This window comes from Hevea brasiliensis, chromosome 15 (assembly GCF_030052815.1).
Source record: "Hevea brasiliensis isolate MT/VB/25A 57/8 chromosome 15, ASM3005281v1, whole genome shotgun sequence".
NCBI lineage: Eukaryota > Viridiplantae > Streptophyta > Magnoliopsida > Malpighiales > Euphorbiaceae > Hevea > Hevea brasiliensis.
Window position 1 is genome coordinate 61,450,028 of NC_079507.1, and position 25,881 is coordinate 61,475,908.

The 25,881-nt window shown below is 31.8% G+C and overlaps 5 protein-coding genes across 9 annotated transcripts; 2 read left to right on the top strand and 3 right to left on the bottom strand.

Moving 5' to 3' along the window:
- Positions 1 to 15: 15 nt before the first annotated feature.
- Positions 16 to 1,460, bottom strand: LOC110632254 (cysteine protease XCP1). Its single transcript, XM_021780410.2, has 3 exons — positions 729 to 1,460; positions 477 to 617; positions 16 to 362 (listed from the first exon to the last, which is right to left on the bottom strand). The coding sequence occupies exons 1-3, from the start codon at positions 1,419 to 1,421 to the stop codon at positions 147 to 149; spliced, it is 1,050 nt and encodes a 349-aa protein (XP_021636102.2). The 5' UTR covers positions 1,422 to 1,460; the 3' UTR covers positions 16 to 146.
- Positions 1,461 to 3,688: 2,228 nt separating this feature from the next.
- Positions 3,689 to 4,867, top strand: LOC110632331 (uncharacterized). Of its 2 annotated transcripts, none has more exons than XM_021780530.2 (2): positions 3,689 to 4,245; positions 4,531 to 4,867. In XM_021780530.2, the coding sequence occupies exons 1-2, from the start codon at positions 3,827 to 3,829 to the stop codon at positions 4,598 to 4,600; spliced, it is 489 nt and encodes a 162-aa protein (XP_021636222.1). In that variant the 5' UTR covers positions 3,689 to 3,826; the 3' UTR covers positions 4,601 to 4,867. The 2 variants fall into 2 exon arrangements, with proteins under 2 accessions (XP_021636222.1, XP_021636221.1); XM_021780529.2 differs by having other exon boundaries at positions 3,690 to 4,245; positions 4,459 to 4,867.
- Positions 4,868 to 8,818: 3,951 nt separating this feature from the next.
- On the bottom strand, positions 8,819 to 10,633 carry LOC110632303 (transcription termination factor MTERF6, chloroplastic/mitochondrial). The gene is given in 3 exon segments (XM_021780476.2): positions 8,819 to 9,966; positions 10,491 to 10,521; positions 10,523 to 10,633. Coding segments are annotated over 3 exon segments (1,134 nt in total). The 3' UTR covers positions 8,819 to 8,974.
- Positions 10,634 to 10,830: 197 nt separating this feature from the next.
- Positions 10,831 to 12,153, top strand: LOC110632301 (pentatricopeptide repeat-containing protein At4g38150). Its single transcript, XM_021780473.2, has one exon. It carries the CDS (start codon positions 10,831 to 10,833, stop codon positions 11,926 to 11,928), a length of 1,098 nt encoding a protein of 365 aa, XP_021636165.2. The 3' UTR covers positions 11,929 to 12,153.
- A 3,436-nt stretch (positions 12,154 to 15,589) lies between these two features.
- On the bottom strand, positions 15,590 to 25,066 carry LOC110632302 (pseudouridine-5'-phosphate glycosidase). Of its 4 annotated transcripts, XR_002490649.2 has the most exons (15): positions 24,876 to 25,062; positions 24,579 to 24,669; positions 24,334 to 24,430; positions 23,642 to 23,752; positions 22,933 to 23,015; positions 21,870 to 21,929; positions 21,689 to 21,749; positions 19,808 to 19,914; positions 19,644 to 19,721; positions 19,267 to 19,312; positions 19,059 to 19,179; positions 18,852 to 18,937; positions 18,538 to 18,621; positions 16,997 to 17,138; positions 15,590 to 15,888 (listed from the first exon to the last, which is right to left on the bottom strand). XR_002490649.2 is itself a non-coding variant. In XM_021780474.2 (14 exons), exons 2-14 carry the CDS (start codon positions 24,648 to 24,650, stop codon positions 17,125 to 17,127), a joined length of 1,020 nt encoding a protein of 339 aa, XP_021636166.1. In that variant the 5' UTR covers positions 24,651 to 24,669; positions 24,876 to 25,063; the 3' UTR covers positions 16,642 to 17,124. The 4 variants fall into 4 exon arrangements, 1 of the variants encoding a protein (XP_021636166.1); XR_009144293.1 differs by lacking the exon at positions 21,870 to 21,929 and having other exon boundaries at positions 24,876 to 25,064; XM_021780474.2 differs by lacking the exon at positions 15,590 to 15,888 and having other exon boundaries at positions 16,642 to 17,138; positions 24,876 to 25,063.
- Between the last annotated feature and the right edge of the window lie 815 nt (positions 25,067 to 25,881).

Below are 25,881 nucleotides of genomic sequence, written 5' to 3' on the forward strand. Positions count from 1 at the left end.
TAGTACTAGGAACTGTTGGACATAAATTTTCATCTCATTTTTATTGATAGAGAGCACTGACAAGAATTAGAACAGGGAAATTTCATGAATCACGGAAGTAGCTATCACAAAAGAAGCGGAAACGGTTTCCCGTTGACATTACTGTGTCACTTCTTTTTGGTAGGGTAAGAAGCCATTTTGTTGATGCCGCAGAGCCCTTCTGGTTTTCCTGTGTTTCTCTTCATTCTTATGTAGCCCTTTTCACCCCATTTTGGTCCCCAGGAGTTCTTCACAATGATGTAATCTAGCCCTTTTGATGATCCGTATCCAACTGCTGCTACTCCATGATCTAGATCTGTTCCACACGGTCCACTGAACACCCCCTGCAAAACCAATAACCCAATCCATCTTTGATTAGGAAGTGTTTGAAATTTGCTTAGATGACAGTTTCCTTGCTACAAAATGTTTTTAGATATGTGGAATGTTGATTTTCTTACCCCGCTACAGAATTGGAAATCTCTCCCAGAAGCCTCAATAGCTACGCTAAGAGGTTGGTGAGCTAGTGCCTTCAGGAGACTTTCTTCATCATTCTGTGGCACATCATGGTAACCACTGATAGTCACTGCCTCCATCTCTTCCTGAAGACGACAGATGAAGAAACATTAGATGGAGTTTTACCAATCTTTTGACAATTTAATATAGCTTAGTTTAAACCATCATCTAATGCTTGTTAACTAATGATGTCTCACCCTCTTTTCTTCACAAGTGCCTTCTTCCATGAGATATGGATAGTCTTCCTCCTTGTGAAGTCCTCCATTGTTTACTATGTATTCAAATGCATAGTCCATGAGGCCTCCATTGCAGCCACTATTGAATGCAGTGTCACAATCAATCAACTCTTGCTCGGAAAGTGAAGTTAGGTTTCCTGTTACAATCTGGTTTATGCCCTCCACAGCAGCAACTGTCGAGAATGCCCAACAGCTACCACATGAACCCTGGTTCTTAACTGGAGTGACAGCTCCTTTCTTTCTCCAATCGACAGATTTGGGTAAGTCGACGACATCTCTGTAACTGAAGCCTCCGGAAGTTCCTTTCCTTGGTAAGTCTGTGTTCAATCCCAAGTATTTGCTCTTGAACTCTTCATGGGTAAGGTCAGCAAATTCATTCAGTCCAAGCCAGTAGGTAGTAACATCCCTGTTTCTATTATCAATGTGCTTCAAATTAACTTTGAAAACCTCAAACCGGTGTAGCTTCTCTTCAATGCTTCTGTAGATCTTGACATGTTTAGACATCCATGATTCAAATAGCTCACTGAGTTTCTCCATGGAAGTCAGGTGCTCTGGCGAGTAACCAACGATGGAAAAATCATGAGCTACAACTGAACAGATGAAGAGAGATGCTAAAAAGGTAAGAATGGAAATGTTTGAAAATGAGAGAGCCATTTAGGCTGAGAAAATTGATATTGAGAAGAATGAAGAGTAGATGCATGAAGGAGAGGAAGGAGGATAGTTATATATAGGCTTGGTTTCATGTATTTGTTGCTTTCAAGTGAAGTAGCCAAATTATTTTTCAATGCATAACCAGTCTTTAAGATTGGTTCTTTTGGTATGCTTTTGTTCTAAGCTTTTTGTAGTTTATTTGTAGAGAGATTACAGCATAGAAGCAAAAGCCTTCTCTATGTTTACCAAATCAGAGTATAGTTTCATAATCAAAGAATAAAGTGCCAAGTCATTCCAGATTCATAGATAACACCATGTTGAAGGATTTGTGGTATTAAAAGAAATCCAAGGAGAATGAAAGGTAATAGTCAATTCAAGAAATTACCCAATACAGACAGTAGATGAACAGTGATCACCATTGCTCCCTGTCCAATAGGATCCACAGCAGATAATTCACCCCTGAGCACAGTTGAAGCCTAACCCAGAGAAAAGAACAACACCATAAGTTGAAAGTTGAAACGCATAAAGCTAAAAACTATAGTTAGCTCCAAAGCTTATTGTTAGTCCTAACTAGACTTATAAAAGAATTTTATTTAATTATTCACATATCTCCAAAAACCAAAATTATATAAGAATGGATTCAAAACTAATGTCCCACCAAACCCTTCTTACCCTAGAAAATCTCTGTCTGGAAAAAGCTCTATAATTTTTATTTTTTTTTATAATTAATAGAATAAATTTTATTATAATTAACTATTAGAATATATTTATTGTACATATAATTACGGTTTTGTGTGTGTAAGCTGTTGATTGGTTTAGGTGGATTTGAATATATATATATATACATACCCCTTGCTTTTTTGATTGTTTGATTTTGAGATAAAACTTTTGTTTAATTTTATGATTTTGCTCTTTAATTGAGTTCTGAGGAAAGCTTATCAAAAAAAAAAAAATTTAATTACCAATCATATTCATATTTCATATTGCTTGTTCTTTAAGAAAAAATATTAGGATTTTCATACTTACCACATGATATTTATCCCAAACAGGTTTTCATAATAAATATTAGGATTTTCATAATTCCAATAAATAAAATTTAAATTTTCATTTGATTTTAAGCATACCAAAGGAATGCGATTACCTTTTATCAAACATTTTTTTAAGGAGAAAGCCTGAGATATAGCAAGTTGAAATGATAGGTTTTTTTTTTAACATTGAGGAGATGATTATATTAAGAGGTCAAAATTTTAAATTTTGAATTTTCTTTTACAATATTTTATAAAAAAAAATTCAGAAACTTAATAGTTAATTGTGTCCTATATCTAAAAAAAATTGTTAAAATTTTATGGGCTTAATTTATTGATTTTTTGATTTAAATAAAAAAATTAAGAAATTCATTTTCTTAATTTTGAGACTAAAATTTTTAATTTTTTAATTTAAATTAAAAAATTAAGAAGTTTATTTTTTTAAGTTAAATTGAGCTTAAAATAAAATTTTTTTAAACTAAATTAGACCAAAAATTGAAATAACCTAAATTAAATTTTCTCAATAAATACCTGTGTAATTGAGTTTCAAGCCAATAAATTATTCAGATGTCAAAATTAGTCTTGAAATTAATCAAAATCAATTAATCAGTTAATGTGAAAAATTTTATTATTAAAAGATAAAATAAAAAAATTAATAATTAAATTTAATTAAAACTAATGGAGATTCAAATAAAACATTTGAGTCCAAATTCAATTGGCTGTGACAAATCAGAATCCAAAGTTTCAGTCTAAAACCAGCCCAGCTTGGACCGTCTGCCAGGTCTAATCTAGCAGAAATTCTCCATACTGGTAGGACTTATTTACCTTTGGAAAAGCTACACAATGATAAACTTCCATTCTGGTATACATTATTTAGTTATTTTAAAGTTTAATTTTTATTACTAAAATACATTAAATTTAATTTAAAAATAAATTATAATAATATATAATTAATACATTCAAAGTATTCTTTGTCTGAAATATCAAATCATATTCTTTTAAATCTAATTTGACTTGTTCGGTAGCAGAAAGAATATCAGATTCAGAATTTGATATTTTTTCAATAATATTCTAATTTTTTATATATTATATAAAATTTATTATGAAAATTTTGAAATAAGTGAACACGTAATTGAATTGAATAATGAGGTAATAATTTTCCCAAGAATAAAAAGAAGACAACATCCATGACAAAACTTAGGTGTAATTGTAATTGCTGAATAGAGCAGTGGACCCATTAGCACAAAAAACGAATAAACCAGCCTGTGATAGAGCTGTGAGCACTACATTTCACCTCAGCTTTCTCTCTTTTTTCCTCTTCATTCCTCTCCTTCCTCCTAACACAAACCATAGCTTCTTCTACTTCTTCCTCCTCCTCTCACAATGACCTCCATTATCCAGACCTTCCACAAGGCATGCACATCAAGCCATGGTCTCCCACTCTCCCATACTGACTCATCCTCCCAAGATCAAGGCCTCCGCCGAAGGCTTTCCTCTCTATCCCTCAAAATCCACCCCATTACTTCCCCTGCAACTTCCTGGTCTTTCCCGCGATCCAAATCTATGTCTTCTGTGGGAGAATATGCAGGAAGCTCCATCAGGAAATGGTGGGATTGGGGTTGGTCTTGGATCCTCTCAAGAAAGCCTGTTTTCGCTAAAGATCTTGAAATGAATGAAGAAGAAACTAGGATTCTTGGTTGCCAAAACAAAGGAAGCTGGAGACATGTGTTCTACAAAGCTAGATCAGAGATTAGAAAGATTGTGAGATCTAATGACAAAGTTGGCCTTCCTCAAACTTACAGGTATGATTCTTTCAGTTACTCCAAGAATTTCGATGATGGAATCAAGATTTCTCAATGAAGCTAATAAGCTTCAAACTCAAGATCATCAAGAACCTTTCCACATCCAATAAGATTCAAGAAAGGATATTTTATATCTCTACATATAGGATTCTTGTCGTTGTATGTCATTTTCTTTCTATTCTTTTTCCCCACTTATAATGTTCGTCCATCAAGCTTATTGGGCTGTAATTGCATACATACACCATTGTTACATATCCTGCTAAAGGCCTGTGTTGGTTTTCCTAGTCAGCCGGCCGGTGAACGGATTTCAACCGGTGACTCTGCTTTGTATAAGGTGGGGTTTTGCCAAGTTTGAGCGGATCCAATTGATATAGAGAAAGAGAGATGAAGTTGATGAATTCTGGAAATCAAGTTTGAAGAAGTTGGTGGTGTTATTTGAAAAATGTCATTTTACTTCGGTGGGCAGCAAAATTAAAAGTTAATTAATAGTAGAATTAATTGTTGTTATTCTATTATTATTGTTATTCATCGTTTGATTATATTTTTTTGAAGGGTTTCATTGTATTTTTTACAATATTATTGTGCAATTTATAATATAAAATTAGTTGTTCTTTCTTGTTCATATATGTCATTTTCTATAGTTTGTAAAACTTTTAAAATCATACAGTTTGCTACATGAAGCAACATCCCCTTTCTCACCCCCACCCTTTGGGGCCCTTCTTAATGCTCATGTGATGATGTATTCTTTATTTATTTTTTTTTATTTTAAATATATTACTTTTTAAATTTTAATCAAAATAATATTTAAATAAAACCCTCAAAACAATAAAAATTTTAAGATTTAAATTTCTATTATACAGATAAAGTTCACTTAATTTAATAAATTTAACCTTATTATTTTTTTAAATCGGTTTTAATACTGCAGTTTATTAAATATAATTTATACATTTTCATAAAAAATCATTTATATATATTTAATTAAAATGAAATTATTAAAATTTTATAATTTCTTATTTATAAAATTCATTAAATGCATTTTAATAAATAAAAAGGGAAAAATGACGTGTCATTCTGACTGGTAATGATTGGCATTGGACTCCTCCAAAATATAGTCACCGACACTTCCAACTGTCTCCAAGCACATCTTTCCTTTTGTTTATATAATTTCGAGATATTTTAAATTTTAAAAAATTAATTATTTAATTCTTAAATTTTAATCCCTATATTTTTAATACATAAAATAATTTAATTATTTATCAATAAATAAAATTATTATAAATAATAAATTTATAAAAATTAAATTATTATATATATATTAAAATTAAAAAAATTAAATAATTAATGTTTTAAATTTTAAAGATTAAAATATAATATAGTGTAAAATTTAAAAATTAAATAATTAATTTTTTTAAAATTTAAAAATTAACTAATGATATAAAGTAAAACTTATAATCAAATTTTAAAAATACATTATTGAATTAAAGGTCAATTTAATGTTTAAATTTGATTTGGAAGTTTAATCAAATATAAAAGTAAATTTTACGTCAATTATGAATTAAATTTGATAAAATTATATCAATTTAACACAAAATATAAAATGTGAGACACGCACATATCTCTCAATTGATTTTGTTTATTCATAAATCTCCATACTCTCTATTCTAAAAGTTTATAAAATTGATAAAAAAAATAAGTTTAAAATTTCTTAATTTTAAAAATAGTTTTAATATAATGAAATTAAAGCTATTGAAATTATTTTTTTATTGAAATTTTATTAATTTATTAATAAATATATAAAATAAGTATAATATAATCCTTTTATAAAAAAAAAAATAAAAACTTTCTATAATATAACCTTTTACGATGCTATCTTTTTTAAAACTTACTAATTTTATAGCTCCTAAGAGATTAAACTATCAAAAGTGAATAAAAGAACAAATCATATTATCAAACCAATCAATAATTTATATTGTATTTTAAGTTATTAAATAATTTATTAAATATAATAAAAAATAAATAAAACCTTCAAACTCTGGTATTTCTTTTAATTTCGGTATCACTATTTTCTGCTATCTTCTCTTATCTTAGTATATCGGCTGGAAACTAGTAACTGCTTGATTCATTCCTAGAAGGTAGAACGATCTCTAGTTACAACGCCACGTACTAAACATGGCTTGTCAAACACCTAACCCTGTTTCTGAAACTCATCTTCAGACCCCTTCTCCCTCTGAGATTGTTAACTTCACTTATTCTCTTTCTTTTTCTTCACCACTTAGAAGAACACTATCCTCCAGAATTGATAATCTCGTGGAAATATCCACTTTACCTGAAGATGCTTAGGTTGAAAAATCTCTTCTTACTCTTCTCAGTCCATACAACATCTACAGACGATTTGGATCTTTGACCAGATCTATCAGATCTCTTAAAAAGAATATGTTCAGGCCTCCAGAATGGATCAATGCTCTCTCCAAAGTTCATCTGCTGAACAGTATGTAACCTTAGAACTTTAATAATAGATAAAAAATTTCATATTCATTCCTAATCAATATTTATTAAAAAATAAATAAATAAAATTAATCTAAAAATAGCTATTACTAAGAAACTCATCATTGATTGTTGAAGAGGGAGACGTAAATGAGAAAAGGAAAGAGGAGAGGAGAGGAAGCTATTAAAATTAATTGAAAGAGTGTGATACTGAGATTGGAAAGCTGGCATAAGGTTTTGATGAAGTGTCGGTGCATTGTAAATTCCAACAGTATTAATGAGAGAGGAGAAGCACATGGATCCCACCGGTGCGCCGGTCAACAACCATTTTTTTTTTTATTTAATAAAATTTTTTGAATCGAAGTCAAAGAATCAGAAATCCCACCCTTATTTTCTCAAAACAGTGTTATAAAATTTAAGAATCTAAAAGAATTGAGAATTTATAAAAAAGAAAATTATAGTTTTCTAGGAGGGAACTGCATTTGAAGAAGATGGGTGAATATGAAATTTGCCTAAAATTTGGTTTCTATGCATGGAAAAAAATAAAGTTATGGGCCACAAATTTGTGATTATAATGATTATATAATGGTTGGTGATTGAGTAATGTTGTAGATCTAGTCATAATTTGATTTGGGCTTATAATTGAATCAAAATCACAGTTGAAATTGAAATCAAAACTGAAGCTTTACTATATAGTTTGGGCATTCGATTCCACATACTACAACCATTGATTTTGATATAGAATTGGATTGAAACCGGACTATGATAAGGGCTAATAATAACAATTAGGCATGACTATGGTTAGGATCTCACCTTGAATAGGACCAAAATCGAATTAGTCTAACCTACATCCGAAATTGGTTTGAACCAACTTGACAAAATTTCGCTTTGAGTCAAAGAGAAATCAACCCTCCAAATCAAAATTGGATTTTTTTTTATCCTTTTGAAATTAAAAAAATAAATTCCAATCATTATATTTTATCAAATTAGACCAAACCATAACCAGAATGGGGAGATTTTATTGTCCTATCCAGTCCTCTTGAGCTAATATAACATTTATCAATTTCACATCCCACAGGAAAGGCATGTTGCAACTAACGCTTTGTTTGGATGGGTTGAGGAAATGATAAATATTATATCATATTTGGAAAGAGGTGATTTAGTAAAGGGTAAGGGTAAGTAAGGGTAAAATTTATCCTCCTTTATCCCTCAAATCTCAATTTTTCTTAGCAGGGAGAGGTGAGAGCTGAATAATAATTTTATTTTTTATTTTCTTATTGTATCCTTAATTTTTTATTAAAAATCTAATTATATCAATTGAAAATAAACATAGCTTGCCAATACAAACAAATGTCTTTTTTTTTCAAATGGTTGTACCTGATCTCTTTGCTCTCTTTCGTGAATTTCAAATTATTGCAGAAACAAGGTTAATTGTATCTTTCTATTTAATTTCAGTTGTTAAATCATTTGTTCTTTTAATAGTTTACTGCAATTATTATGCTTCAATTATCAAATTTTTTTTAAAATAATCCATTCGAAAAAATAAATTTTTATTTAATAGAAAATGGTATATTTATACTTCTACTAATTATTTACTATTTTTTCACCTCTTTTCAAATATAAAAAATATTTATTACTTCTTTTCACCTTTTCATTAATTTACCCTTTTCCAAACATAAGATTTTTTTTATTATAACTCTCCTTATCCTTCTCCCTCCTTCCCCTCTCTCACCCTCCTATTAATTACCCTTCCCTCACCCGTCCAAACAGTACCTAAAATGCAAGATTTTCAAAGATTGATTTTGTTGTAGTTTTGTTGTCAGCATTTCAAAAGCAGTCTGAAAGAGAGATTATGTTTCAGGGATGGATGCATGCCACCGTTTCACAATGTGTCATCTACTCTAGTGTGCCAAACTGGTTACAAATTTCATAGGCTGGGAGGATGAAAAGGGAATCTCATGGTTGTACCTTAAGAATTCCAAATATTTGATCAGCTTGATACCTGAATAGTATCCATAAGTGGTATCAGGATATTTTTATTACTTTGATACATCCTGCAGTCTGCAGAGTGCATACATAGAGATTACCGTCTCACAAACATGCCAAGAACTTTCTCTGAAAATGAAGATAAACATTGAACACATATCCATCCAAATGGAGCCAGGAAACTTGAATTCTCATAGATCGGCGCAAATCCATGTACAAGTTGAATTTACTCACAGATAAAAGCAACTGCAAGAACAAACTAGTCTAAACCAAACTTCATTAAGAACTTCTTTTGATTACAATCCAGCATCTCTCTCAAGCTACATTCTACTTTTTTCTGTTTCAAAAGTTTGTGCCTAGACTCCACAGTCTTCTTCAAACTGTGCTGAAAGAAGCTGGGATAATCAGCAGCTTCATCAATTTGTCTCCCCATTACTTCTACCAAAAATTTGATCCTAGGTTCCAAAGAATTTCTAATACTCTTGATCAGAATAAGGGGATAACCAGTCACGATAGCTGCTATTTGTCGATCCTCAAATCCACATCTCTTTAAATAAGTTAGATTGGGCTGCAGGCTCTTGTTCACATCTCTACACAAAACTTCAGGGAAGTTCATGACCACTGTTTGAAGATTCAACTCTGTCAGGCCAACAGACTTCATAAACTCCAACGTAGGACGTAGTCTTTTGTCGACACTATAACCCATTATGAAGGGGTGTTTCACCAGGACTTTACCAATCATTCCGTCCTTGTTAAGGCCAAGACCAGCAAGAAAGTCCACAATCTCTGTTAGCTTGGGATTAATGCTGTAACTAATTAGCCGTGGGTTGAGCAATATAATCTTGCCAAGTTGCTTTTCAGGAACACCTAGTGCCTGAAAGAATGCCAAAAGTGGGCAAAGCTTCTCTTCAAGACTATGAGAAAGTATGTGAGGGAACTTGGTTATGGCAGAAGCAACTTCACGTCGTTTTGTGGCTAGTGTAGCAAGGCATTCAACCATTGGGATGAGCTTCTCGTTGAGGCCTAGAGTAAGGATTTTGGGGCACTTCGAAATAACATAAGGAAGCCTTCTCTCTTGAATGCCAATGCTTTTCAGGTAAGACCAATTTTCAGATGCTCTTTCCTTTTGAATGTCCTCGAGGCGCTTGCACTTTCTAAACAATTCATGAATGCTCTTATCATCAAAACCTCTATCCCTGAAGAACCACAAAATGCTACTAGCATTTGAAGTGCTGGCCAGTTCCATATTTCCTGAGGGATAAATGAAGCAAATCAAGGTCAATCTATGCCTGTAACTTGTGCGCATAATGTATTAAGATAGAAATAGAACTCCAATTAGTTTGGACAGATGTCACACGAAATACCAGCAACCACTAATCTTGAGAATCATCAAATTATTAGATTGATTTACAAATATTTGTGAGATATACAATAAAACAACTCACTTTATCATTCAAGTAAAAAGTTAAATGAATAATGGCTCAGATAAGCAAATGACACAGAGAAAGTGCATTAAAAGGCAATGAAATCGAATATTCTAATGAGGGAAAGTGAACTATTATATGAAATAAGTAAACTTGAAACCTCAGAGATCAACAACTAACAGAATCCTCAGTGACATGAACTTCAAGTTTGCAAATAATTTGTTTATTACCAATGAATATAAACACAAAGAAAATTGCGTAAGAAAGAGCAATTGATGTCAAACTAGTATGAAATGCTCATTAAAAAAGAAAAGGAATTTTAGCTATCTATAAGGACTGAGAGAGAATTACCTAGCGAGCGAGCAAAAGCAAAGAGCTTTCTAATTGGGAATGACCAGAACCATAAGGTGCACAGCCATGGAAAATTTTGGGTAATCAACAGCAAATAGAAAAAGAAAAGCCTTATCTTCTTCAACCAAGAGCCGCCGGCTCATGTCTTTCGATGTTACGCTATTTATAGTATCAATTCCTTTCTTTGGTCACAAAAAGACCAAAATGCCCTCGTCGTGACCTTAGCAGGGTACTAGCACTACCTCAGCTAATTCCCCCTAAAACCCTAGCATTTTCTCCATATTCGAAATTGAAATCATATAGTGCAGAAGCAGGATCCATCCCTTCATTCTATTCAACAATGGCGTCCTCGCACAGTCGATCATTGAAGCTGATTAGAGTGAAGCCCCATTCCCAGTTTGCCCGCTTCGTTTCCAAAAATCTACGCCATTTTAGTTACAAGCGAGAGCCGACAACTGGTTTCGGTTCCAATTTCAATTCCAATGATGAAGATAATGATGCAAGAGAAGTCCAGAATCCGCCTCATCCCATACCAAACAGACCCTTAAGAGGCGACAGGGGCGAGAGGCCCTCGTACAATTCTCGGTCTGAGTCTTACCCTACTCCGAGAGGACCCAGAAATGTTAAGCTCTCTGGCTCGCCTAGAAATACCAATCAACATCAACATCAACATCACCCATCAGATGATGCTTTTCTCGAGAAATTCAAGCTCCGCCTTGACAGAAACAAGGACAGCGAAATCCCCCTACCAAACAATCCTGCTGCTGCTAGTGCTACTGCTAATATAAAAGAAGAAAAAAGCATCGATTCGCCTCGTCTAAATGCTAGCGCTGCTACTAATACTAAAGAAGGAAAAAGCATCGATTCGCCTCCTCCAGATGCCGAGGACATCTTCAAGAAGATGAAGGAAACTGGGCTCATCCCTAATGCTGTAGCCATGCTTGATGGGCTTTGCAAAGATGGCCTCGTCCAGGAAGCCATGAAATTGTTTGGCTTGATGCGCGAGAAGGGTACCATGCCGGATGTTGTTGTTTACACAGCAGTTGTTGATGGCTTCTGCAAAGCCCACAAGCTCGATGATGCCAAGAGGATTTTCAGGAAAATGCTTGATAATGGCATAGCTCCTAATGCTTTCAGTTACACAGTTTTGATTCAGGGATTGTATAAATGTAAGCTGCTTGATGATGCTGTTGATTTCTCCTTCCAAATGTTGGACGCTGGTCATTCTCCCAGTGTCACTACCTTTGTGGGTTTGGTTGATGGGTTATGTAGAGAGAAGGGCGTTGAAGAAGCCCAGAGGGTTATTGCTGCTTTGCGGCAAAAGGGATTTTTCCTTAATGACAAAGCTATAAGAGAGTTCTTGGATAAAAATGCACCATTATCTTCTTCACTTTGGGAGGCTATATTTGGCAAGAAACCCTCATCAAAACCCTTTTGATTTCCATTCTCTTGTTCATCTAGTACTAGTACACCTTGTAAGTGTTTTATGTTCTGCCTTTACTCTGTTTCCTTGTCTTTCTCTCCGAAACTTGCCACAAATTTTTTTTTTTTTGAGATAGCATTCAAGGAGTATTCATCTTCATCAATGAACCTGCTTTTTTCCCTTCAATTTCTTATCTATTTACGAATTATTGATCAATGGTAATTATTGAGAAATTAACTAGATTTTGAGCCACTGGTGAGAATGTGCATCAACACTGATGATATGTGGTCTGCAGTGTTAATCTATTTAAAACTATGTGAATGAATGGTTAGACATTCTTTTATATAATGCTTAGAGATTATTAGTTTCTATTTAGTATTTATTAGTGATAACCTCATGCTGTGCCATGTCATTTCATGAATGCTTTTTTTCTCTATATTTGTTTAGTGTAATGTGTTGATGAAAATATTGAATTTGTTGAAATTCATGAGGGGGAAAGTGCATTTGTAAGCATAAGCATTGTTCTTTCAAGACATGTAGAGAGCTGCATAAAAACACTTGTACTTTTAACAACTACATCCTGTTGTGATTGGTTGGTAGTTTAAAATTTTGCAAATCCAACAATGGAAATTGGATTTTCATATGACCTCCAGCTTTGCGTAGACTTATTAGGCATTTGTTTTTGGTACTTTGAAAATTCTTGGAGGGAATATGAACTCTTTAACTTGCACTATGGGTGAGGTGGGTGAGGTCATTGTTGTTTCTGCAGGTCCTTAGTTAAGAGTTTTGCAATAGAAACAACGTAGCAAAAGAGGATTTAGTGTTGTGCGTAGCAAATGGTCGGTTATTGTTTATTATGGTGTTGCAAAATGAAGATGTACATGTTCTCATGGGAACATCTTACACCAACTCAGTTGCCAATACTTTCTCATTTACAAGATCCTTGGGATTTGGTCGGTATTAATTAATTTTCTTCTCCATAGTTTCCTTAATAGCTTAGTTACGTTAGTCAAATCTCAAAGGCTTGGTGTTGTGTGGCACATATTTGTTTTAATCGAATTGAGCTCTAGGTAGCTTGTGTCTTTTGCATGGCCATTTGAGCTATACAAAGTTCATGTCTGCACTAGGAATGGCATATTAAAAGAAATTTATTTCTTTCATGTTTTTATGTTGCACAAGAGAAGTAAGCATGTGGTTTCTATGTTGGATTGATAGGATGTATACATGTGCTAAGTGCTAATCATTTGTTTTCGCTTATTGACTTGGATCTTATTCTACTTTGTGAACCCCAATTCTTTTACTTCTTTAATGCAAATCTATGCCTGCAAATTAAGCTTGCGTGTTGCTATATGGATCAATTTCCTATTGAATTTTTATTAAAATTTCAAGTCAATCAAATTTTAAATCAATATAAAATATTTAATTTTAACGGTTGTTTCTTAGATATGTAGGGTAAGTTTACTGCATAACGTATGGGCTGAACCAATAAAATGATGCTATGCTATTATAATCGTTAATATAAATATGTGATTTATACATAATGATTCTTGAATTATGAATGATAATTTTTTATATATATCATGAATTTATTCCAAGTGTACCACATAATTAATTTTTTATTTATAAAATTAATTAATAATTTTATTTATCATTAAATAATTAAGTTTATGAATAAATATAAGATTATTAATCAAGTAAAATAGAATAATACTCAGTGATCTGGAGCCAAAATAAGATTATTATTTTTACCAAATTATTTTTTTTACATAATTCAAAATATTTTAAAAAATAAATTTATGAAAAATATTTTTATAATTAAAAAAATTAAATTATTTTTAAAGAAAAAGATTCTCTTTTTAAATGAGAGTAAATAATGAGATGTGGGGTCTTGATAAAATTATCATGGTTTTATTAAGATGTCAAGTTTTGGTGTTCTATTTTAAGACTAAAAAAAAATAATCTTACATTCTAACAATAAATTAAATTATTTTTAAATAAAAATTCTCTTTTTAAATGAGATTTAACAATCTTACATTCTAGCAATATACTTTTAATTTAATATTATAATCAAATAATAAAAAATAATTTTTATTTTTTAAAACAGAATTCTTATAAAAAAATATTTTTTAAATTATATTCCACGAAACAAATAAAGACTTAAACAAGAGGAACACTAGTAAAATATGCGAGGGAACGCAAGTAGAATGAGTGGAGAGGAAGACTAGGAGAATATGTGGTGTCGGCACCGGCCCTTCACTACCGGGCATATTACTTTCCTGCATTCTATTTTTCTAAATTGTTTCCAATGAAGACACTTCTGTATTCTAATTAATTAAGAAATTTCTACCAAAAGTCAATACATTCATTCTATTACTAACTAATTAATTAAAATTAATCATTGACTTAATTTTCTTTTCTTTTTATAAGAAAGTGTGGCTAGCTGCCTGCTTTTTATATATATATATATATATATATATCTAGAGGCCTTCCCCTTCATCATCAATTCTCTCACAGCCTTTTCAGAAGAAGAAGAAACAAACGCAAGCCAAAGTCAGGCAAAATGATCTCAATGGTGTATTCAGGGTCTCAAATTTGCATGGCTACAATTGTGTTCTACACTTGTATTCTCATTCCACTGCGTCAGCTAAAGCAGAGTGTTTTCAGTTTCTTGAATAGATTATTATATGGGCACAACCACCACATTTCCAATTTCTCATCATCAAACATTTTCCTGCCGTGCCTCCCTGCAGCTGCCAGGTTTCAAGACTTGCAGAAGATGAGTCATAGTGATGGTGAGAGTGTTATGTGCTCCATTTGCCTGGTGGATTTTAGGTCTGAAGATTTAGTCACCCAACTCTCAAGGTGTAAACATGTCTTCCACTTGGATTGCATTGACAAGTGGTTCCATTTTCACCAATTTACCTGTCCACTCTGCAGATCCTCATTTCCCTTCAACTGAAATTCTAGTTCCTTAAGTGGGCTTTTGATATTTTCTCTTTATTCTCCCCTACATTCTAATCTCAACATAGATGTTTTCTTATTTGAAAATTCTTAATTTAGGACATGTTCAATTAACTAAATAGTTGTGTATTAAATACCTCAAATTAGTCTTAACATCTACTTTGGTTTGATTACTGTAAAAAATTCTTTCTTTATTCAAAACATATTTGATAGATGCATGTTTGTAGACATTGATTTGAATTAGCTTACGTAACATCTAATTGGTATCTTTTCTTGTTATTATTATTAGAAACGGCAACAAGTCGAATATTTTTATAGGAGTAGAAACTTTACACATCTAGCTTCAAGATCCCACCCATTCTTGACAAGGAGGTGAATTCAAGAACAATGACTACGTTTAAGGGTTCCATGGCGACTTTTATGGGGGTGGTTCAGATAACAAATTTGCAAAGCCCATAGGCTGATTTTATACTTTTGGCAATGAGAAGGCCACAGTTAACAAGATTTTTACGTAATGGTATGTCAATAGACTCCAAGTCTAGCCATGGTTGCACGGATCTCTTCACCAGTATGAGGATGATTAAACGTGCTGCTAAAATTATAGACCTATGTAACTCCAGTTTAATGCCACTAAAATCGCCTTCAAGAAGTTTGAACTCCAATCAAGAGTACAAATAAGCCAAAAAAAAAAAAAATCAATCATAGAAAACAACAATGGAGGGGGAAACTGAATAAAAATCGCAATTAAAAAGAGTATTTTGTGCATTCTAAAACAAATCTGGAGTGACAATAATGACAGGCAAGAATTGCAATGACTGAGGAGAGACAAGAACCGCAGGCAAATTTTAACCCGCATTGCAAAATTAAAAATTAAAAAAAAAAATAAATTAAAAATGTTTGCCTTAGTTTGTAAAGTATTCTTTGGCAATTTGCAATACGAAAAAGTTAATGCACAAGACCTAGAGCACAAGGTAAAATATCTTCAATCATCCTTGTCTTCAAAAGACAAACATACTGCAATTGCAAACACAAAATTCAGTAATTAAGGATAATCTGAAAACTAATGACTTGCTTTTAGAATATCACAATTGACAATTTGATACCATAAACATAAGATTTAAAAAAAAAAATATTATTGCCATGCTATTTTCTGACCCCATAAAGAATAGATGTCATGATTCATGCAATCTATCTTGCTATTTTCTACACCCTATTAAAATGCTGCAATGGGCTAAGATAATGGTGCAAAAACTGCAGGATTAACACATGATGGAAAATTCTTATATTTTCAATTTACTGTTTTGGAGTTCTCTACATTGTCTAAACAATGAGAAAGATAGCAGGAAAACTTAGATTTGATGCACATAAGATAAAGTATTACTAGGTAGTAAAACTTAGTGAGAACCAACATAGATTGACACCATGCCAAGATTACAGCGCTCTGATTAATACAACTCTTCTTTTGACAATGAAAAATAATTGAATATTCTTAAATCAAGAGTTTCATAATCAATCATCATTGAAATTGTATTAAGCCGCAAACATCAATGAGAAGCAGAAAACACAAAGCATATTGATAAACTTGAATAAAGATTTCAAGCCACAGACAGACAAAACTTAAAGAGAAGATAACCCAATTCCAACAAAATAGCCCCTACATAAAAACCAAGCACATGCAAATCAAACTCGTAGATTCAAATTTAACATCTAATGGAAATGACAAAAAGGGAATATAACAGCAAAAGTAGCAACAAAAGAGCACCAAAGTAAATAGAAATCACTGATGTAGAATAAGCAAACAGCCTGAGTTACAATAGTTGCAATCACAGCTAACTCAAAACCAGTCAATATAGATCCACAACCCTCTAGAAAACACACGAAAATAAAGAGATATAGAAATGTGTAACAATAAGGTTAAGCAAAAACACTTCTCAACAGACAAGGTTTTAATTTGGGAAAGACAACATTAGTCTTAAAGTTGTAACTCAACCCATGAATTATTGACAGAGAGAAAGAAATGGGGGGATGCAGCCACTGGGAGAATGTCATCAGTTAATATAGCTGGATAGAGGACCAAATCGATTCCATAAAATGAAAAACAGAGTCAATGACAAAATCATACCAGACACTTGGAGATCAAAACACAGGGTGAAAGGTAACACTAGCAAGCAAGGGCATCATTTGTTTGCCGAAGTAGCTATCATCCTGTGGCAACCACGTGATCTCACCATTATATGGAATTGTTAATGTTCAAAACGCCTTCCCTGTGGAGGAACCATAAATGCAATAGGTATATGCAAGTTTCCTCATAAAACAAAGCAAGTGGTCTTGATTTTGTCAGTACCACTTGTTGTAAGTATTAAAAGATACATGTCTTTGGACTGCATCCCTTTTCAATAACTCTTACATCACAGAAAAGCCACAACAAGAAGACACCCACCTATATGTAGCTATTGTTCTTGAAATTTGCATGAGAAATATAATTACTGAGTAGGTGAAGGTAAATATCTATTCAATAATCAATAATTGAAACTACTTCAAGATGAGTCCCAAGTTCATGTGGTGCAAAGAAATTTTGTCAGGGAATAAAAGGAGAAACTTAAAGAGATTGCATCAAACATATTTGAATTCTGGATATTTGGATGTATAATCAAATATGTTTTTATCTAAAATAATAGACCAAATGCATCTCTAGGTTCTTGTACTATCATCCAATGTACAATTTGACCCCTCATGATTTTTGGATCTAACACAAAGGCATACCCCTACTGTCTTGCCAACACTGTTTATAAATTTAATTTAAAGAAAATAATAATAAAATTAGCTCAATAATTTCATATAAACATTTCACTAGTATTATTTAAAATTTTGAATTTTAACATAATATAATAGATCTTCGTTATATAATCTTCCACTCTTATCATGGTTTACATGCTTTTGCCCCCATTGTGTTCTTAAAATTTGCATGCAAAATGTAATCATGATTAGGCGAAGGTAATTTTATATTCAACCAACTGATAATGTAAACTGATCCATTAGGAGTCCTAAGTTCACGTAGTACAAACAAAGATTTGATAGCGAATAAATGGAGAAAGTTGAAGAATTTGCTTCCAACAAAGCTTATTAGAGTTGTGGATATTTGTTCACATAAATATGTTTTCTGATATAAAAGTACCATCAACTATGATTTATTTTGTTCAAATAGATACAAATGTTCTATTTTCGACCAATTGATCCCCCTTGACAATATATATAGTTGACAAGACAATACTATTAATTTTCATTATTTTAAACATTTTACAATTTTAATAAATCATTTAAATTTTTAAGTAATTTTTAAAAAATAAATCACAAAAGACCCAATGGCATGTTTGACTATAGTACTAATGCAAATACTAATAGTTAGTCACCCTAAGAGGCCACTGCAGTTAACAATCATTAGTTAGACAATGCATACTATCAATTTTCTTCTTTTCCTTCAGCTTAACTGGTTTACCGTTTTGTAATTGCTAATATGCCAAAGACGACACAAGAAAGCATAAATCATAAGACAACAACCTGTAATATACAACACCATTCTATTTTCCCTTCAGCTACCTTCTATATTATCCTCCAGTACTTGCTATCAAGAAATAAATTACGGAGAAAAGAACTAAATGTTACCTTTATTAGAATGCTCTCTAAGCTGAGCAAGGGCTACTGCAATCCTTGCGCCAACAAGAGAATTATTTTTTACAAGTGCAATATCTGAGATTTAGTTAAGAAAATTATGTTGCCAGATCAACAACTCTATCATTAAAAACTTTACAAAGTACAACTTCTTTACACACAAAAATAAACAAATTATTTCAGATATACCTTGTAACAGTTTAAAAATCATCTTCATTGCCTATCTGATACTACAGACAGAATAATTTTTTTTTAAAAGATAAAGAATTTCCAAAAATTAAGATATGTTAGGACTAATAGAAGGATACTTGATGCCAGTGAGGCACCTCCAGTTATTTCATTCACTCTTGCAAGCAAGAAGGGGGTTTCAGCACTGCCTGTTATATTCTTATCCCTGAAGACCCAGTTCAATTGTATGCAAATTAAAGGCCCATTTTTTTTTTTTATAAATAACACAGTTATTAGGAAACAAACCTAGGAGTTGGATATTTCATTAGCTAAATACACTTATCAACCTGGCTTCTCTAAGGGCACTTTGTATGGCAGACTCAATTAAATTTCCAGAAGCTGAGTGCTCTTTTGGGATCGGAACAGCAATCAAAATTCCAGTCCCAAGCTTAAGTTTCATATTAGCATCTGCAATTAACAAAAATCAAACACAATTAATTTAATTTTGATTGGGGAAGGATGAGATAATGATGAGATGAGCAAAACTTCACTTACCTATCAGCCGAGCACATTCCTCTGGGCTGTCAACACGACAAGTTGCCTATGTGATAGTTACAAATCAAACAGCAAAATTATTAGAAGAAATATCATTTTAAACAAACTTTATGTTACTAGTAGGTACAAGTGAATGTAAAATCAAGTTTCTAATGATTCAAAATTTTTTTATGGTTATATTATTTTCTCCTTGCATGTTTCTAATGATTTTTTTTAGGGCAACAATATTTTCAGGCTTATTTTTCACGTGTGAATTACTTGTATATGTCCTCACAAATCTAACAACTTCTGTTGTCCCCCACATACTTCTCCTTAGGTGAAGCCCACTCCTAACTGTCACTCAAGCGTATTTTGGAGAGAAAAAATTTGACCACTACCTTACAGCCACTTGTTTCTGTGAAAAAAGCAGGAAACTCATTGGTCTTATAAGTAGCAACACATACTCCTTGAGTTTCCTGTGTTGATAAAATAGGTAGTAAGATTCATGATCAAAAGTGAATAGCTTCCAATATCATTTGCAGAAGAAAAATGTTACATATACCAAATATTCAAGGGTCCTTGGAATATCTAATATAGATTTCACTCCAGCAGAGATAACAGCAACTGGAGTCCTGCCAAGCTCAGTGAGATCAGAGGATATATCCATTGCTGCCAGGAAAACAAGTAAATAAGTGTCAATTTCAACAATCAAGGTTTGAATAACAGTAACTTTTCTATGCTGCATTTTTTTTTTTCAATGAAAAAAAGGGAATTCATGAGATCAACAACGGGTTTGTAATGAAAGTTTGTGTCTCTATATCACGACTGACGAACAAGCCAAAAGCATTGCTCATTTCTTGAAAGTCATGTAATGAACAGCTTGCTCTTTTTGATGAATGATGATAGGAAAAGAACCTTAGTGCCAAATATTGTTATTAATGATGTCAGTTCACATTCTCTCATTTCATGGTGACAGAGACTAGTTTGCATTATCCACTCCTTGCTAGCAGATCCCCCTCCCCAACCCCAACAAAAATAATAATAATAATAATAATTTGACTTTGAAGTTACAAAACTATGGGAGCTTACCCTAATGTCAACCCCAACAAAAATAATAATAATAATAATAATAATTTGACTTTGAAGTTACAAAACTATGGGAGCTTACCCTAATGTCACATTGTACAAGGTCCCATATGATGAACCCTAAACTACCAAAACTGACATTATATAAAGCATAATTGTAAAATTCTCCAACTTCTGACATACACATGTAGGAAAATTGTAAACTTTCTCAATTTGACTTCCTCTTCACAAAATAATAATGATGCAAGGGGAATTACTTCTTATTGTACCTTCAGGCTTCCCAAGCTGAAAAAGTAACTTTGAGTTGTTATGCTCAAAAACTATTCTTTACTAAACCCTTACATTCCATTACATTCATTATGCATTATTTAGGCTAATATCTCTGGGAAATTGAACGAGTTTCTCTTCAACTTCAAATTCATCATGCTCTTGTGAAACTTCGCCATCATCCATTAGTATTTTGAAATTTAGTTACTTCTAACTTTGTTTCTTGTTCATTGTGCTAGGATTTTAACTATTAAAATCTTGCCCTCGATCTTCCCTTTGGACAGGGCTTTCACCAATGATCGGAATTGCTCAGCATTTCAAAATTGCTGTTATCTCCTTCAATTAATTTCCCTCATAAACTTTAGAACAATAAATATCATTTTTCTGTTGGTTGTTATAAAACAACAGAGCATGCATCATATACTGTGCAATATCAGTTGATTTGGGACTGAATAGATGAAATGTTATCAAGTCATTCAAATTTACATTGTATCAAAGTATTAGAATTCACAGTTAGAAAAAGATTGTAAAACTAATGAATTGAATAGGATGGGATTATGGGAACCCATTTAGTGGAGATTTACAAGTAGAAAATAGGTGCTGGATTTGAAAAATTCAGTTGCTGAAATTTATAAAATAGCAATAAAATAATAGAAATGGCAACTTTAATTCTAGTCCACATTGTACAAGAGTCTTACACAATGACAACCTTTAAGTCATTTGGTGATGTTTCAAGAGATCTAGGATATGCAAAAACAATCACATCACATCACTTGGTCAAAACTAAAACACAGATATATGAATAAGCCATCAGTTCTGTTAGTTTCTGCACAAAAATAATGGCGATATCAGATCCAGATTGTCCAAAATGAACGATTCTTACTGCCTATTTAATGATCCATCTACAGCAAATTCCAAATCATTAAATGGACCATGAAAGTTGGAATAAACTAATTTACCATTCACAATTTAGAATGCAACATTTATGTTAGGGATAAGGTCTGCACATACAGTTATAGGAAAAAAAAATTAAAACAGTAAAATTCACCAAATAATCTATCACAAGGATACAGAAGGAAGATAAATATACTATTTTCGCCATGTCTATGTACTCCTCCAATTCCTCCAGTAACAAACACAGAGATACCAACCTGCACGAGTTGTAATATCTGAATCTCAGCGAAAGCTATACATGTAATACAAGAAAAGAACAAGCACAAAAAAAGAGAAAAAAAATGTATTCATAAAATTTTATGACTCAGAATCACAACCATAGAAGCAAAATACACGGTTGCAGAAACAGTAGTCGCACCATTTCCTCTGGTGGCCACCTACGAAGAAAAAATCGTAGAGAGCAAAAGTTGACAGGCAAATTAAAACTAGCACTGGTTAAAGAAATTTACCAGACCAAAATCTATAAATAAAGAACAATAATAATACAGGTATCAAATTAATATTTGATCACACATGCTCAATTAACTAAGGTGTAAATATCAAAATTAGTTGCTGATGCAGCCATCTCAATATAACAGCTCAGTAGTCTGCCGTCAAAAACTATAGAAGCTTACAATAAAGAAACATGTGAAAATACTTAATGGATATACTCTGCTATGGGCCCGACATAGAGAACTATAGGGCACAAGCATAGGAATTTCCCAGTTCCATAAAACATTTCTCATCTGAAAACTTTTTATAGCTAATAACTCCAAGGATTAAGTTTCTACTTGATAGACAACTTAGTTAATCAATTATTTGCAATCAAGATTTACTTTTATATACTAGACATGAGATTAGTTTGTTGAGTCCAACAGTGCTGATCTAGTTTCATTGTTGCAATGTAAATGCTATACATTTGACTTTCTTTGCAATGGAGTATAGACATGTTATGATTCACAAGTTTTACGATGAACAATCATATTTAGGATTAGACTCATAAATGAGTCATTTCAAACTGTTGCAACATTTCCTTGAGTTATTTAGGAACTCTTAACACTAACATACTTCGTTGAACTGTTATAAATCATCAATGCTATTCCATCAAATAAATGTTGGGATCTAATTTCTTCTAGTGCACCAGTATGCATTTCTTTAGTTCTTTTCATTAAATAACTATGAGAAAAAAAAAATTCTTAGCCTTTCTAATCAACTCAATCATTTAAAAAACATGGTGATCTTTCATGCAACAATCTAAAATATCAATGTTCCTAATATAAACATTTCTAGGACATATTATATATATAAAAGCAGCCACAGCGCAATTTGCACAAACAGATCAATTAAGAAAGTCTATGCCTATAGGAAAAGAACAGTTGAGTAATATTCAAAGGCACACACCACATAAGCAATGTCCCTCCGAGCAGTTTTTTGTGCTCTAGTTCCCAGAGTAGCAAGTCTCTCCAACTCTTCCATGCTTAAACCTAAACTTAGCAACATGAATGATTTTTACATAACAAATTTTGGAAATATATCATGTTGAAACAAATAAAACAATAAATCTTCCAGAATTACAGAGGTAAAACAAGGACCAAGGGAACAGCAAGCCCAGAGTGTCCAAAACACAATCAAGAGAATCAGCATAAAAAATATGTAGCATTTAAAATGAAGTATAATTCACTATCTTTATTCCATTCTCTTCCCACGATGCCTTTGATTAAGAAGCTTTAACAATTCTTTCTTTCATTCTTGCCTTTTTCTAAGGCTGCTCAAGAGATAAATTGAAAATAGGCACTAAATCCTTTTCTGCATTAACACATAATACTCTAATTAGCCCATTGAACACATGCTATTCTATGTTAAGCTTCCCTCTAGAGTTTACCTAATGTGATAAGAAGTTGTGCTATAACTTTATAATACTGCTAACAAACATTGTGCTCTGATTCCAATTTACGCAATGATTTAATATTTGTCATTGCCATTTTGGACCCATAGGCAGGTTTTTCCATGGATATTGATGAAATAAAAAAAATATATATGAGACACACATAGAAAGATGCAACAAGATCGATGTAATTGCATTTGCAAAACTGAAGCTTAATGTTAAAACCTATGCATGGTTTGCCATCTAAAATTGCAACTGTAGCAGGAACTGCTCCATTCTCCCTCACAATTGCCTCAACCTCTTTTGCTGTCTCCAAATTTTGAGGATATGGCATCCCTAAACATAAGCCAAAAACATAAGCTACATTTTGCCATATTCAGACATAAACTGCAAAATAAAAACAACTTGCAAGGTTTGAACTAACCCTTATTCATTTTGTACAAATAAGAAAAGCTTTGATATGACAGTGAGTAAACTATAGTATTCTTCAAACTCAAATACCATTAGTTCGAATAAATTCAGAGAGTATTGTGGAAGTAAAGAAATTGGTGGTTTATTAACAATGTATTAAACACTGTAGAAACTTTGTTTTTGGGGGGTCTGTTTTCGAGCGTTCTCTTAGCCTTTTCATGGTTTGTTCAAAAAACTAAATTTTTTAGATTAGGAAATTAATCCAAAGAAATTTTAGAGGATATTAAAGATTTCGCTATGTAGAAACTTTACACCTAGAAATCAGGATTATCAAGTTCCAAGGAAAAAATAAAGTCGAACCAAAATTCAAATTAACTTTAGATTCCCATCTCCAACAGAACAAGGAAAAGAAAGAACAATCAAGATATTCTTCACAAATTAAAATTGATAGTATACAAAGTAATCAGAGTAACATAAAAACACAAAATGCAGTGAATTGGAATTACCATGGGAAATAATAGTGGACTCTAAGGCAACAACAGCATGCCCACATGACAAAGCTTGAGAAACCTCTGGAGAGAGCTTCACCAATCCTTCTCCAACCTATAGAGCAAAAATTGATACACAAAAAGGATTTAAAAAAAAAAAAAAGACAAATTCCAAGCATTCTATCAACTTCCTTAATCTAAGGAGAAAGAATTTATCAAAATACAGATACATGGACTGAAATTTATGTATTATAAGGACTTACCTTGGAGTTTGAGTCTAAAGGGTGAAGATGTCCTTGGATATTGGATAATCTTGATAAAGCTGAAGACGACATTTTAGAAGAGTGATTGGAACTGCACAGAGACACAAAAGAGAGTTAAACTAACCAGACTGGATATCAATGACCTGACATCACATAATTTGCACTCCACGTTCTCTTGAAAACATTCAAACCAAATTAAGATTCAAACAATTACACGAACAGTAGGAATATGAAGAGTATTAAAGAAGATAAAATAGAGAAACATGAAAAGGGTTAAGAAAGAGGTGGTATTAATACCGTATGTGTATTGTAGAATCTTCAACGTCCAGCCGTCGCCGGGACTTGAGTATGCCGGATTCGATGAGATGGTGAATCAAGAGGGAAGGAAAAAAAGGCGTATACAGTGTTCACTATTCAGCTTAACCAGAACGAGAACGACCTAGCTGTACAAGAACCGGGTTTTATGGGTTTGATTCACCGGTTGGCCCAAGCATGATTGAATCATTGGTAAGTCGTGCTGGTGATAAACGCCTTGTTCTTATGTGAAAATTTTAATTTTGTAAGGCTTAAAATAAATATAAAAGACAATATATTTATATTAATTATTGTAAATGAGTTCATTATTTTTTTATTTAATTTTATTTTTTATATAATTTTATTAGATTTTTATAACATAAGTTTAAGGTTTTTTTACTTATATAGAAATTTTTATATACTTTGAAGATATATTTTTTATTTCATATAATAATATTAAAAAATAAAAATTTTTAAAAAATTTTATAATTATTTAATAGTAAAGAAATAAACAAATAACTTAATAAAAAATGTGATTATTAGTTTTATATATTAATATATTTAATTTTAATATTTCATAATTATTAATATTCTAATTTAACAAGTAATCTTAAATTGAATAAAATTATATATATAAATAAAACAACCAATTTAATTTATTTTCTCATTTTAAATTTAAAAATTCTAACTTATAATTATATATATATTTTTTAACTTTTAAATTTCATTTTAAATTATGATTAACTGAATGCTTATATTATTACCAATGATAATATATTAAAATTATTTAATAAAAACTAACATGTGCATATTATAAAAAAAAAATTATAAATATTTTTTTTACATTTTTTTCTGTGGACACTATTTTTAAAAATAGTAACATTTTCAATTTATTTTAATAATATTACTTAAGCATTTTCTGTAATATTTATCTATTATAAAAAATAATACTTTAGAATGACAAATGATTTTAATTGATATATTATTATTTTCATCTATTTTTAAAATT

Excerpts from the sequence above, each read along its gene's own strand:
- LOC110632254 (XM_021780410.2), bottom strand. The coding sequence starts at position 1,421 with ATGGCTCTCTCATTTTCAAACATTTCCATTCTTACCTTTTTAGCATCT. Across the intron at positions 618-728 it reads GCACTTGTGAAGAAAAGAGG|GAAGAGATGGAGGCAGTGAC; the intron begins GTGAGACATCAT and ends TGTCGTCTTCAG. Across the intron at positions 363-476 it reads ATTTCCAATTCTGTAGCGGG|GGGGTGTTCAGTGGACCGTG; the intron begins GTAAGAAAATCA and ends TTGGTTTTGCAG.
- LOC110632331 (XM_021780529.2), top strand. The coding sequence starts at position 3,827 with ATGACCTCCATTATCCAGACCTTCCACAAGGCATGCACATCAAGCCAT. Across the intron at positions 4,246-4,458 it reads GGCCTTCCTCAAACTTACAG|CTTATTGGGCTGTAATTGCA; the intron begins GTATGATTCTTT and ends TCGTCCATCAAG.
- LOC110632301 (XM_021780473.2), top strand. The coding sequence starts at position 10,831 with ATGGCGTCCTCGCACAGTCGATCATTGAAGCTGATTAGAGTGAAGCCC.
- LOC110632302 (XM_021780474.2), bottom strand. The coding sequence starts at position 24,650 with ATGTCGTCTTCAGCTTTATCAAGATTATCCAATATCCAAGGACATCTT. Across the intron at positions 24,431-24,578 it reads CTTTAGACTCAAACTCCAAG|GTTGGAGAAGGATTGGTGAA; the intron begins GTAAGTCCTTAT and ends TTTGCTCTATAG. Across the intron at positions 21,750-21,869 it reads CCGTGTATTTTGCTTCTATG|GTTGGTATCTCTGTGTTTGT; the intron begins GTTGTGATTCTG and ends CAACTCGTGCAG.